The following is a 15,296-nucleotide window of genomic DNA, read 5'->3' on the forward strand; positions in this document are numbered from 1 at the left end:
CCCAGGGACCACCATCAGGCCCAAAATAGGCTGGAAAGAAGAAAACCAGAAAAAGTAGGTGGGGAGCAAGGGGAGAGAAGGCAGGTGAGAAGTGGGGGGAGGGGCAAGAGAAGAAAAATGAGGGAGAGGAGGTGGTAGGAGAGGGAGAGGGGGAAAAGAGTCTAGAACATCCTCCCATATCCTGCTACAATCTCCCCAATGACATATGTCCAGCCACACCATGTCCTTTATTGAAAGTTCACTTCAAAGCCTGTCCTCCAAGAAAACCTTCCCTAATGAACCATCAGAAAACACTCTCCAAGGACAATCCGAATGGGCTACCTGACACAGTGTTTTGCTGACCATCCTTTGGTCTCCCAGAGATCCCGCTGGCCATCTTTGCAAACCTAGGCAGTTCATGTCTCTGCATTGGTAGCTGCCCACAGACCAGAGTTGCCTCTCCTTACATTTGGATATAAAAGGAAGAGCTGTTATGGGTTAGGAGCCAGGAGGTACTTCTTTGATGCAGGCCACATTAAGTCATATAAATGTGGAAGTGTAAATTAAATAAAAAAGAACCCCTCTCTCCCTGCTGATTTCCATTTTTACCACAGCCCCCCAGCCAAGCAACCATCACACGGCATTCTTGGAGGAACAATAGGGGATTTGTTTAAACCAAGATGCCAAATGGTCATGAATTGCAGAATGTATATTTTTAAACAAGTTATTTTCCCCCACTGTAACATCCAGAATTTAGATCTGTATGCAGGGCCAGCTGGCAGCAGCACGCAGGATCTGGCTGGCTACCCAGGGCTGCTCGTTTACCTTGCCCTCCCCTGAGGGGGTGTGACGGCTGAGCTGCATTTTTATGGTACGCTCCAGCTTCCATCCAGCCTTCCTTGGTCGGAGCTTTGCAAGTGTTTATACTCACACCCACACGTAGAGGCTGCCCTGTAGCCCTCCTACTTGAATTTTCCTTTTAAAGTGAAGCCATCTTCATGCCCTGCTCTGGTGGTTGACCAACTTATAGGGAATTGACCGAGTTGCCATGCCCAAAGCAAGAGACCAGGAGCTGTGAGCCCCAGCTTCCAGCATTGCGCTGCACAGCACATGGGGCTTCCCCTGGAAAAGCAGCTTTTGTTCCGGGGAATGGAATCTGTGAAAACAGGGCCCCAACCACTTTACCAGGGTTCTGGGTAGGCACTCCACAAGGCACAGGCAGTCTGTCGAAGGCACCAGGGCACTGCGTAGGTCAGGGCCCAGGCCACAGCTGCCTCTGCTTCCCTGGCAAAACTGCTGCTCAAGAGGAAGCCCGCAATCTCAAGGCCAAGGCTTTGCCTTTTCCCTCCATTAAGGCTCACCTGCCTTTTCAGAGGACCCCCAGGGAGCCTCCCACACCCCCCAGAGGCCCTCATATTTTTCCATCTTTCTATTAGGCATCTTTTTCTCATTAATGTACTAACACTCAAGTTATGTGCAGAGAATGAGGAAAAAGAGACCTTGTGTGGGGCTTGGGATTTGTTCAAAGCCTGGGGAAATCGTTTTAGAGGGTGTATGTTTTTTATTCCTTTTATGAGAGATGCATGTTTCCCCCCCTCTGTGACTTGTTTAAAAGTAAAGTTTAATATGCTGCCAGAGAAATTGCTGGTTAATAACTTAATAAGCTATGTGCTAGGAATTATGGGAAAAAAGTAGTATCCAAGAAAACTTTTATTGTACAGTTTGGGGCTTGGAGGATATATAGCTTCAGTTATTATATAAAATGTTAACAGAAGTCCCTTTTCTTTTCAAACCCTACCTTCTCCCCAGGATTATTAAAAAGGATAAATAAGTAAGGTGAATAAAAACTTCAAGAAGCTGCATGAGAAGTCTGTATGTAGATCACAAGGTGAGAATTTCCAACAGCACGGTCAACAGAACTATGTTAACGTGCACTTGGCAAAGCACACACTTGGAAATGATCCCTGGTAATAATAGTAACGATGATAATCATAATATCAACTACCTTTTATTAAAAGTTTTGTCTTCAAAAAATACTTCTACTTTATAAGATTCTTAAGAGGGAAGAAAAAAATAGGCATTATTATTCCCATTTTTTACAGATCAACAAAGTAGCTCATATAGCTCAAGTGACCTGCCCAAGATTAGGGCAAAAACTAAGAATAGAATCAAGGTTTTTTAGACAAATTATATCTATGTGTCCCAAACACAATCAGATGAAAAGTGAGACACCATGCCAAACAAGGAGAGTATTTTGGTTTGCAGCCACAGGCTGTGGTGTTGTGTCCTGTATCCAGTCTGGTGAAAAGCCAGGCTCCAGGCACAGCCGTTCCTGTAAGGGCCAACAGAAAGGCCCATTTTCAACCTGGCTGATTATGTTGATAAAGACTTAATTATCTGACAATAGATGTTTCCTCTATTTGCTCAGCGATTCTGTACGTTCATGCCCAATTCTCACCACATCCTTCCTTGCCCTCATCGGTTTCCCACCATCATGTTACAGCTTCGCCCTTTACAGATAAAAATGGAGTCCCAAACAAAATGGCTAGCCCCGCGTGGTTGGTTTAGAACTGAACAGGGACCAGAACCCAGACCTGCTAACCTCGAGTATACTCTGCCTCTACTCAACTTCACAAAGTGCATACGCAGGTTAGAGACTTTTCCGTTCCCCAAGTCCCTCTCAACGTGACCCTCCCTGTGGTCACCCAGAAACACAGGGGCTTTGGGTTCAGGCAGGGAGCCCTGGACTAAGTACCCCAAACTGCTTGGGAAAATGTTATTTCTAGGGGTGTGCAGGCCAATCCTATCGCTAAGGAAGCCTGGGTATCATGCGCAGGGGATAGGAAGGACAGTGAGGCTCTGAAGGGTTTCTCTTGAAGCTGCTCCTTTGGTCTATTCATGTAAGACCAGTCCACATGCCCCCAAAGCCCTCCTGGAGGCAGCTGAAGCCTGGCCACGCAGGACACAAGTGCCAGGGCTGAGTCAGCTCAGTATGAGGGCAGAGAACCAGGAGGCCAAGCAAGGCCTAAAGAAGTGCTCCTGCCAGGTCAGTGTGTTGCCTGAAGACCTGCCTTCAGCTAAGGGTACTGTCTCCAAAGACTGCTGCTGAAAAACAGCAGTATGATCTGGGAGAATGAACTTACGTACATATTAGAACTTAGTAACATGCTAGCACAATTTGTTGGCTGGCTCAAGGGGCAGTGGCAGTCAGCTAGCTGAAAGTAGATTTCTAAAGGAAGAGGGTCTTCGATAGCTAACTTTTGATGGCAAAAGGTCTAGAGCACGGGTCCCTGTCCAAGGAGGGCAGTTCCTGGGAAAGGGTGTCGGGCAGCCCAAGGGCACGGGGTTGCAGAATATGCTATGAGGATGATCAGGCCACAGTAGAAGAAGGAAATGGATCATGAGGCAAAAAACAAATTTGCTATTTATAGCCCAACATGGGCCATCTCCGGAGCCAGCCACATCTGTCAAGTAGGAAGCTGGCTGGCTCGTCCGAAGAAGGAAGTAGGAAGTAGGAAGTCAAGTAGGAAGAAGTCACCTGCCCTCTTGTGCCTAATTTCTCATCTACAAATACTGGTTTGGATTAGATTCCTATTTTGAAATAGGGATGCTCCTCTTAGTTCCTTTTGGGGCCCCCAATGGGTGAGGGGCCATGCGGGTGGGCCTCCAGGCCCCCACCCCTGCTTGTACCACATATGTTCTCTCTACTATCTTCAACATCTTGAACTCCCACTTAAGCTTCTACTTAACGAAAGGATTCCACTGGACTAGATGATCTCTAAATTCCCTTCCTGCTATACATTCTGCGGCTTGATGGTCCTCTTGGCAATGCTGAGAAGACAACAGCCATGCAGTCTACGAAGCACTCAGGAAGCATTTGTCTTCCCATTACCAGCTGCCAGGCAGGCAACAGGGGCTTCCAGGTGACAGAGAGCTGGTAGATGGCTACCAGGGAGCTTTTGCTAACCACCAGATTTAACACACTCCTCAGTGTATCTCTCGTGCATGGAGACAGCAGCCTATTTACCAGTGTAAGCCTAAGCTCACTGACTTCCTCTTAACTCTTGGATCAAATCCAAATTCCTCTGGCTGACATTTAAGGCCTGCTACAACTGGTCTCTTATCAAATCTTGTACTGCTCTCCAAAACACACCAGGTCTTCTTCAGCTCTATCCCTCACTGGCACACAATATATCACACGTGTTCTCTACAGTGTGCCCTCACCCATGCCGTCCACAATCTGGACATGCTCTTTTCCTACCACCTTTAGTGTTTCCAAATCACACCAATGCTCCAGGACCCATCTCAAATACCTAACTCCCCTATAAAGCAAAGCCTCCCCTGACTGTTCCAGTCCACATTCTTTTCTGAATTCTTGTACTTATTATATGCACTATAGAATTAGAACTTCTTTATGCACGTCACTGTTGGTTGTTTCACATGGATAAGCTCTCTTTTCAACCAGACTGAACCATCACTAAACTCTGACAACAGAGACTCCATTATATATGCCTAAAGTGGTTCCCACAATGCTGAGCACTGTGCTAAGATTCCTTCCTTTGTACTTGGGCAATGAGACCTTCACAATTTATTTAGCAACACAGGCTCTCTATCAGTCTAACCTCACTCAATTCTCCAATCGAAGAAAATTAACCTTATCTAACAATTAAATCTCAGCCAGCCTTTAAAGACTTTTCCCTCCTCCTAGAAGACTTCCTTGGCACCCCAACCCCACAAACTGGCTCCTGTCACACCCTCTGACCTCATTCCGGAATCCACCAGATCCTTATTTATTTACAGTTGATGAAATCCATACCTGTTTTGTTTACGTGGTTTCTGAAATAGGGATGACATCATTCATCTCTATGTTCCCCACTGTGCCTACTACATGGCTTTGTACTGTTTGTGAATCTGAATTGGCTGGAGTTCATTGGGAATGGTTCCATGTGTTGATTTATCCAAAAGATGGAACATGTTACATGCTACAGGGAAAAAAATAACCCACTATATTAGTGTTTTACATAACATTAGGAAAATGTGTTGAGGACACTTAAAGCCTGTACTCCTTTGCAAGCTGGGCAATGACAACATTGCCCAAATCTTCCAACAGCAATACGTCTATAAGCCAACAGCTACAGGTGGAGCAAGACAGATATTTCAGAGTCCTTTATCGAACTAAGTGCCATTTCCAGGTTAGAGTTGCAGATTTCTATATTTGAAAAGTAGAAAGCATCAGCAGTTGGCAGCGGGATTCTTGATGTGTCATTGCCTGGAAGACCTATTTTTATTTCTCACTGCAATATGAAGAAGCTTTGATCTTGGGCAACTTGCTCAAAGGCTCAGTTTAATATATTGATCTCTTGTGACTACTTTTACCTGACAAGTTTCCATAAGCTCAGACTGTCAACAAGAAATACCTCATATATTCTCAAGCTTCACTTCTTCTCAAACACCTTATTCCTTCAAAATGTGACCTATTTTTAAAAGGAATATAGAATGAGGAAAATGTTTTGCATCTCGTCCACTGGTTTGGGTTGAAACGTGTTAACTCAATGGTTTTCTCTGTTTTTAAAAAATACAAACAGGATCTCATCCCGAGGTATCTTGCTTGACCTTAAACATTTCTGAGAAGTTTGAGAGAGAAGCAAACAAATCTCAACAAGATTGGGTCTGAGATACACCAACTTCATCTCTCTCATCTTTCAAATACGTGTGAGGCTCAAGTAGGTTGAGCGGGAGGGCTCAGAGTAGTCCTAATGGCAATCTCCGTCCCCTGTAAAATCTGGGGGTTGAAAGAAAACAGTTTTAAAAAAGAAGGGGGGACAGGAGTACTGGGAACACATCTTTTTTGGGGGAAAAAAAAAAAAAAAAGAGCAAAGAAACAGACCGAAAAAGCAAAACCCAACCCCCCCAGCAATGCCTAGAAACTTGCTATGTAACCAACCCATCCCTGTTAGGACTTGCTTCCCTTAAAGTTTTGGCAGGGACCACAAATGATAGCCTTAAAATGCCACATGAGCATCAGAATATTTTAACAATCCTTCTTGACTGGATTCATTTCAGCAGCATGGGAGCGAAGCAGCAACCTGCAGCTGTGGCATAGGGCTGAGGCCTCTCTTTATTTCAAGCAGTTGCAAATGAAGGACCTCTTCCTTGGGGGGTGGGGGGGGCAGTCCAGGAGGCACGAGGGATTTGAGAAGGGCTAAGGAACAGTGGGAAAACCAAATCGGACCTAAACCCCTGTATTCCTGCCTGGGAAGTATACTCTCTTGTGTGAATAAATTTGGTGGCTAGAAAGTAAAGGCCATCTTCAGCTGTCAAGCAAAACAGAATCCCAAACCAGAACTTCTGCAGCTGGCCACAGACACCCCCTGGGGCAGAAGTGGGATTGCCTCACAAAAAAACCATCCTAGCTTCGTCTTCTGTGAGCAGATTTTCCTTGCACATTTAAATCCAAGGCCTTCAAGGAGCTCACCACTCTGCTTAGTTGGGCCCAATAACCAAGGGAGAAAATGGGGAGAACAGATGAGAGTGGACATGGGGGTGGGCAGGGAAGGAGATGTGGAAGTGGCTGGCAGTGAGCACTGGGGACAAGGAGGAGCACATGAGGAGCACACGCAGGAGTGAACAGGGGGTGTCAGGAGCACTGATGGGGAAGCCGTATGGAGAGGTGGAGGGATCATATAGCCAATACTTTTTGCAAAAAAGAACTAACTTGCCGTAGCAAATCATTAAGTCTAGCACGAAGAGTGGTCTTCAACAAACATTAGTGCCCTCCACCATCTCTTCTCCCCATCAGGACTGTTTCACTCAAAACTGTATTGCCCAAGGTTGTTTTCCTAGTAACCTTGGGACCTCTTCTTGTCTTCCTGAGAGGCTGTTTTTCTCACCAGATTATCAGACTGTTATTTTCATAATGATAATACTCCCTGCATGCCAACAAGCACTGGTCCTGCCCTAGGCACTGAGGGCACTGGGATGGCTGCCCAGACAAGGGAGTGTGCATTCCTCATAGGAAGTGCTGGAGCCATGCAGCCCCTCCGGGAAGGTCATTCCAGGTGGATGGGGAAAGAATTCTGGGCTGACACCTTCAGTAGTCTTAGCCTTCTCCTGTGTCCCTAAGCTCTAGCTCTTAAGAATGAGGGTGTGAAGGTGGGAGTATTTCAAAGAGGCATGGATTGGATGACCACAGTGACCCTTGACCCTCAAAATATGTACTGTGTTCCAGAACCAACAGCATCAGAATTGCAAGAGAGCTTGTCAGAAATGCAAGACCTCAGGCACCATCCCAGACCTACTGAACGAGAGTCTTCATTTTTAAGGAGATCCCCAGGTGATTCACGTGTATATTAAGGTCTAAGAAACACTGTTCTAGACAATATGTAAGCTGACACCATTTAAAGCCTGACATAAAGAAACCGAACAGCTGTAGAGAATGGGGTCCAGTATAAAGAGCCCCACAAGGAAGAGGGACCTAATGTTAATTGTTACCAGATAGAATCTCACCCCTGCCCTGGTCAGCTGTGAGAAAACAAACAGATCTCCTAACCTCTCTGAGCTATATACTCTCCCATATGCATGGGGATGGGAGTGGACTGCAATGAACTTCATGATTCTTTCCAGGTGAGAGTTTTTAGGTCTAGGATTCTATTGAACAAGACTCTGTTCTGTTGACTACTCTACAGTGAAGTCTGGTTTGAATAGATAGTTGCAGTATTTAATACAGTCTGGCATACAGCAGGGCTCAATAAATATTTGTTGAAGAAAGTGATACAGGTATATAGCCTATTCTATTCAAGCCTTACCTCAAAAACCAAAAATGAGCCATAAGCTTCTAGGACAGTAGACCACACCAGAGCATCAGGTTTAAATGGCACTTCTGATGGCAACTGACATAACTTAATATATCTTTGCTGAGGCATCTTTCAAGTAATCTATCCCAGAAATTCACTCGTATATGAAAGTGCACAACGGTGTGGCCCCTCACACTGGCACATCTGTGGCACTAAAGAGTTAATGACTGTATCTTCTGGGTAGCAGGCTACAGGGATGGTCGTTCCAACTTTCTTTACATTTTTTTTACATTTATCTATTTTTGAGACAGAGAGAGACAGAGCATGAACAGGGGAGGGGCAGAGAGAGAGGGAGACACAGAATCTGAAACAGGCTCCAGGCTCTGAGCGGTCAGCACAGAGCCCGACGCGGGGCTAGAACTCACGGACCGCGAGATCATGACCTGAGCCGAAGTCGGACACTTAACCGACCGAGCCACCCAGGCGCCCCGTTCCAACTTTCTTAAATGAATCTGTGGCCTTAGAAGAAAACACAAGTGCCCTCTAACATAACTGCTACTTTGCTCGATGTTCATCCTTCATCTTCTTTCTCAAGGAGATGTGAGACACAATAGGGCACAAGAACACATCAGTAGCTCTCAATCTGACTGAATTTTACTATCTCCTGGAGAGTTTTAAAACTACCAGTTCTTGGGCCACACCCTCAACCAAAAAAAAATCAGAAATTTTGGAGGGGGAACCTGGTATCAGGTTTTAAAACCTCTCCAGATGATTCTAATATGCAGCCATCAGCATTAAGAACTACTGCCTGAAGTAAAAACTCACCATCAGCCGATCTGGGTACTTAATAAATGCCAATACCAAGAGTCACAAACTCCAGAACTCTTTCCATCTTGTAAAACTACAACTCTATATCCTTTAAATGCTGCTTCCTCATTCCCCCTCCCCCGCCCCTGGCAACCACCACTCTACTCTGTCTCCATGAATGTAACTACTCTAGGTATTTCGTGTAAGTGGAATCAGAACCACATTTGTCTTTTTGTGACAGGCTTATTTCACTTGGCATTATATCCCCAAGGTTCATCCATGTTGTAGCACTTGTCAGGATTTCCTTCCTTTTTAAGGCTGAATAATATTATGTTGTCCATATATATCAAATTGTTTACCCATTCGTCCATCAACGGACACTTACATTACTTCCACCTTTTGGCTATTGTGAATAATGCAGCGGTGAACATGAATGTACAAATATCTCTTCAAGACCCTGTTTTCAATTCATTTGGGTGGAATTGCTAGATCATATGGTAATGCTATTTTTAATTTTTTGAGGAAACACCATACTATTTTCCTTCTTGGCCATCATCAAGAGTTTTTAATAATAATAGCCAATACTTTCATGATACTGTTAAGTGAAAAAAGTAAGCTCTAACTTTTAGCTACAGCAAAACCTCAACTCTGTTAAAAAAAAAAAGGCACAGGAGAAAAGATGAAGTAAGTACATACATAAAACTGTGAACTAGAAATGGTGGTTTCCACCCGAATGTTGGTAAAAGCAGACTTAAATTCTCTTTGCTTTCAAATTTCGCACTTGCCTACTTTTCTAGGATAAGCATACACTACACTGACAACCAAGAAAAAAAAAAGGTGAAAAAAATTTAGTGGTGCACATTTTTCTTCCTGGTCATCCCATCATCCATTGTACTTATTTAGTCTGATGGTTCATTCAGTTCACCACATTTATCTAAACACACACACACACACACACACACACACACACGCACACACGCACGCGCGCACAGACACACACACACACACACACACACACCTTCCTTTTATAACCAAATTGATTTCCGAAAAATTTTAAGCCCCAAATAATAATTCCAACTCTTAATCAAAATAGTAAGTCTTTTCACCTCTTAGTCCTATTTGACAGGGCTTTCGAAAAGTCCTTCCTATTTAGGTGGGGCCTACAATCCAGTTGGGGCAGCAGGGCTAGAATCTGTCATTTGCAAGGGTGGCAGACGGGGCCACACGGGGAGGGGGGGCTCGGGGGGGGGGGCAGTGGCGGCAGGAGACTGCTGATAGCCCTCGCAGAGCACCTGCAGCCAGCCTCTCCAGGCCTGCCACGGACCCCAATGCACACCCCACTTCTGGCCTGGGTCGGCTTCATTTTCCTTCAGTAGCCGGTAAACTGCCTTCTCGCCATGAGAGAGACACTGACCTGGACTGAGGAGGGAGGGATGGAGGAAAAAGGGGAAGGAAGGAACTTGAAGGATTAATGAGCTGATTTCCATAAAGGCTTTGACATCTTGGAATGAAAAGCGGCCTGTAAGAGCAGAAGCCCAGGCCTCTCCTCAGGCCATGTTGCCAGCTGGCCGTTCATCACCAAAAATTCCCCAACAACTCCATGGCTATTGCTTAACCACCTCATATAAATCCCAATTAATCTTGCAAAGTCAAAACATAAATATATGACAAAAGTCTTTATTTTATGTGCCCTCAGTTTCAGGGTCAAAATTTTAAAAACCGAATTGGTTATCCAATAGCTCCAAAGAATTTTTTTTTTTTTTTTAAAAACCTTCTTCGGGAATAAAAGGACAAATAAATGACACCCTCACTAATGTTTATGTACTTATTGGACTGAATGAACTCAAGTCAATAATCAAATAAATTGTAGAAGAAAAAATTTAAACTTTTTTTTTTTCAGTAACATTAATGTTTCGTAGCTTATACTCAAAAGATACAGAAAATCCTTAGTAGGCACAAAGGAACATTTATTCTTCTTTCATATGTAAATTGCTAGGGACATAAAGAGTCTCTTCAGCATTAGAACTGAAGGTTACCATCCCATTAGAACCGGGAATACTCCACATTGCCACGTCTTTCACGGGAAAGGCAGGTGATAACATGAACACAGGGGTTGGCTTCAAGAATGGCCCATTAGGACCCAGAATGGGCTCACGTGAGCATGGAGGTATTAGACACACAGCTTCCCACAGCAACACTCTCAAAGGGCCTCAGGGACAAGGCAGGTGTGTCTCACGGGGCAGGCTGAAGCTTCATCACTTATATACAATTGTACACTTTTCTATTGGGGACCTCAAGGTTATCATGTCAATGAGGTGGATAATACAGAAAAACTGATACACAGCTTTGGAATGAATTGTGCTCTGGCAGTGTGCTTTCCTCCCAAACTTTATTTCAGGCTCTGAACACATCCTGATTAATACGGTAAAAGTGTGTTGGGAGCAAGAGGAAGCCTGGTGTTAGGAACCACCTACAGACCACCCACAAAGTATAAAGTTCACACTTGGATAATAAAGAGTTGACTGTACTGGAAACATAAAAGTGGCTTTCCTAGACTCTCAGCAAGGAAGGTGGAAACGCAGTGAACTGCGGTGATTCATGCTTTTGTTTTCTAGGGCTGGAATGTCATGGAGAAAAATCAGAGAAAGTGTGTGTGGGGGGGGGGGGCGGGTAGGGGGGTGGGGAGTGATGATGCTGAAAAACCTAAATAGAAAACTGCAATAGGGACCAGAGGGAAAGTTAAAGAGGCCATAGGGTCCTCTCCAGCTGACGAGGAGGCTGAAGGCAGCTTGGTCATCCATCTTTAGGCACTGACTGCACAGCACGAAGGTCCATTCAAATGCTGGCCTGTTACACCATCTGCTCCTTCCCACCCAACAAGAAGGAATGGGCTCAGGAAGCCAGCAGATGATGATTTTTTATGACAGCCATGAAAGGGTAGCAGGCTAAGGGGGCAGAAACTCTTTTATAGCACTTGAAGAATAGGAGATTCAGGTTCCCTCTTGGGGTATTCCTGGATGGAAACAGATTTCCATAGGATGGTTCCTGGAGAGCCCTGACTTCCGGATCCCCAGAAACAACAGCTAGGAGGACCTGGCCTGCTAACTGATAAACAGATGAGAGCACAAATGTGATTATAATTCCCTATTCTCCCAAAAAAGGCAGCTTAGGGGAGTTACCTAAAAGCCACATGAAAAGCAAACGATACTAGGCTCAGAGGCAGTTTATGGTCAATCAACTCGCTCTCTCTACATAAAAGAGAGAAAACAAAAACTGGTCTAAAAATAAGAGGTAACCATCACTTTACTGGCATTTCAGACATGAGAGAATTTCCCCATCAATATCCCCATCCAAAGCTATAGGTATTTAGACAGACATGGAGACTCATATCTACACACTGAGAAATTCTTCAGGGGCTCCCTTTCGCCTAAAGGTTTCCTTTAGGAGCTTTCGCCGAGTGGCCTCCACGTACTTCCGTGGTCTCATGTACCTTCTACTAGGTTCCAGAAGAGCTACCTTTATAGTTCTCCATCGTCGCCTTGCCATTTCACGCAGTCATGTTCTTGACTCTGACATTACCCGAGCCCGGAATGCCCTCCCTGCCCCGGCCACTTGGTAAAATTCTACTCATCTCTTGAAGGCCCTTCCCCGTCCCTCCTCTGGGCTACTCCTGTGCTTATTACATACATTTCTTATTACCCTTATCATTTGGATGCAGATTATTACCTTACCTCCTGGATGTGAGTTCCTTGAAGTCAGAGCTAGTTCTTCTATATCTGCGTCCCTTCCATCTCCTAACACAAAGGCCACAGGCTACAGCCTGTGTTCAATAGACTTTGTTGGATTACACTGACTTTCGGGCCTCATACTATACCCGTTTCCTGCCTCCAAAAGGTAGGGAGCCAACAAAAGGGAACAAAAGTTCGTTTTTGAAAAACAAAAAAGGTTTCTATGTTAGACAACCAATGCACTGATTCCTAACCAAATGCAAGACACTCCAGCATGGAATGTGGTAGCATGTGGGCCTCTGCTGGACCCAGTGTGTTGGAGCTTACAGAGGACACAGTGTGTGTGTGTGGGGGGGGGGGGGGGGGGGCGGGGGGGGGTCCTTGCAGTAACACTCTCCTACCAACATCAGAGTCTTACAGACACAGATTTGAACACAATGTTATAGAGAGGACTCCCTGCGTATTAAATGAGAAATTCTTTTTGTTCCATCTTTCACATAGTAAATGTTCTAAGTTCCACGATAAATTGACAATGGCCAGAGTGAAAAAATAAATGTATCCACACTCCTTTGCCTTGATTATTCAAAATTCAAGCTATTCTACTACCTACCTTACAAGGGGCAACTTCCACGTCTTTTTCTTATTCACACCCTAATGGTCTCCCCGTACCTATTCAAGTCTTACCCCAATCTTTAATCTATGAATTGCCATGGCGCCTAAGAGTTTGTACCACATGATTTAGTCAGTCATTGCCTTTCATTGCCATAACATCTGACACAGGCTGGGGCACATGGCAGGTATTAATAGAAGCAAGCTGATTGGTGGACAGATAAAAAGCCATATTACATGCCCCCCAGCCATAGAGCAGTTTCAGAAAAATGGTCAGGAAAATATTTTTCTTTCTTGACCACAACCCAAAGTTCTAAGAAGATAAATACTCCAATAAGTTTATAAAACTCATGCCAACGACTTTTAAAACTCCCACAACTAGAAACAGCAATTCTCCAATGTATTCCTAACCCTTGATAACTCCTCGCTCATGTGGGGTTTTCACATACCTCTCGGCCAGCCAGAGTTTGGCTCGGGTACAAACAGCAACGTCAGCCAGCTCCTGCTGAAAGTATGCATTCAGTCTGTATTTGGAGTCTGAGAAGGCTTGTAACAAATGGAAAACCTAAACCAAAAAAGAGAAGAAGCAATATCCTGCCGTGAAAATATATTTTTCCTAAATGCTCAGTTCCTCCCTGTTAGGTTTCCTCAAAATATTCCCCTCAAAGAAAACAGACACCTGCAGAACACAGCTCTGGTTTCTTTGCAGAAAACCACGTTGGTGTGGGAAGACACAGCAACTGGTAAGAACCCTATGTCCTCGATCCCGACCTATGCCCTGGGTTCCCTGCACAATTCCAAGCAAAGGGGACTATTCAGGGACCAGTTATTTGATCCAAGAGCTTACTAGCTGCAGAAAACCTATACATTGATTTTAGCAAAGAAAGGCAAACGACTTGCTCTATGTTAGTGGTCTCATATAAAAAAATGTACCTTTTCAAAATCAAAGTCTTGCTGAAGAGGGAAAAATCAACGGTCTCACAGTCCAAACTGGCTCATGTGCTGGGTTTATCAGAACAGTGTTGGCCAAAGAAGCAGGCCACAATGATGCCTGCCTTTGCAAGCACAGGGTAGTGATGTTTGTAAACGGTTTAGATTTTATTTTTAGCGGTTCTCCACGGAGATGTCCGGAATGGAGGCACCAAGGCAGACGCATCCTATTCTCACTCTACATGGCATTACATATTAGAATTGAGCAGAGAAAGACAAATCCTGTTGTATCTCTAGGTGGCTTCTATTTAGAATGAAGGCCACAGATCCAGCAGACCCATGACTGTGTGCGTGTGCACGCAGCTTACGTAAGCATGTTGTGGATTCACGCTCAGTGATGACATCAACAACACTGTGAGGAGCACAAACCTGCACCTGCAGCAGAGAGAGAGGTCCTCTGACCTCAGCCAGTGCCAAGGAGAAGGACGCATGTCACAGAAACCCTTCAGCCCCATTATGGAAATCAAAAGGGGGGGGGGGAGGTGGGCGGAGCAACACAAGTATGGAGAAGCACACTGAGAACTTTGAAAGTCTATTTTAATAATTAGTCTGTTTTCTTTCCCTATTGTGTCCTTCACCAGAGCTACAGATGACTTCCTAAGCAACAAGATTCAACTTTTTCTCTCCTGCCAACGAGGAGCGTTAAGTGAAAGTTAAATATGGAAGGGAATAATGAGAAAAAGGAAGAGGCCAAGATAAAAGAGATCCAGAATCATCAGACCCCTAAGTGGGAGTGAGCTGGCTGTTTTCCTGGGTCAGACGTCTGCAATTACCAACAACAAACGCATGCAGAGCACCTCTGGTTAAAGAATCAAAATACACTGTGATTACTTTACTATATGTAACTACTTTTTTTTTTTTCTTTTTGTCGTCTAAACACAAGTAATCGTATAGGAGAAGGCACACAATCCCGATGTGGAGACTTGAAAATGCTTCCTCTAATAATGGATCTGTTATTCAGAGGCAACAGATCAAGTATCACTACTTCACCACACCCCCGCAGGGACACAAACCGCCCGTCGAGAAGTCTGGAGAAATGGGTCTGGCTGGGGCTTCTGTTCTTCTGTGGTGACTGCCAGAAAAAAAAACACCTCCCTCTGCCTGAATCCGCACTATCCTGAAGGAGTTGGCAAACTCACTGGGCCTTGCTTTACTTCTCTCCACAGCTGCACACAACCAACCACCAGGGTTTTTCATGGTGTCACAGGATCGTAATTAATCAGCAGACACCAGCAAAATACATGACTGTGGAATTTACTTGTAAAGAAAGCTGTGAGATTTTCGAATGCCTCTCATTTAGAAGCAATCACCTCAAAAATAACTCCTGATGGATGTTTAAACTTAGTCCTATATTTGCTCACCTTACTTGGCAAAAACAAGGCTGTTTTTG

The 15,296-nt window shown here is 44.6% G+C and overlaps 1 protein-coding gene across 8 annotated transcripts in view; it reads right to left on the reverse strand.

Moving 5' to 3' along the window:
* THADA (THADA armadillo repeat containing) overlaps positions 1–15,296 on the reverse strand; it is a 326,086-nt gene that overhangs the window by 85,383 nt on the left and 225,407 nt on the right. For all 8 annotated transcript variants that reach the window (XR_008289288.1, XM_027072570.2, XM_053200530.1 and 5 more), the window contains one exon: positions 13,366–13,481. Coding sequence is in view for 7 of the 8 variants with exons in the window: in XM_027072570.2 (XP_026928371.2) it covers positions 13,366–13,481 (116 nt within the window). In the remaining variant the exon portion in view is untranslated. The remainder of the gene's footprint in view (positions 1–13,365; positions 13,482–15,296) is intronic.

Source organism: Acinonyx jubatus, chromosome A3, assembly GCF_027475565.1.
Source record: "Acinonyx jubatus isolate Ajub_Pintada_27869175 chromosome A3, VMU_Ajub_asm_v1.0, whole genome shotgun sequence".
NCBI classification, from domain to species: Eukaryota; Metazoa; Chordata; class Mammalia; order Carnivora; family Felidae; genus Acinonyx; species Acinonyx jubatus.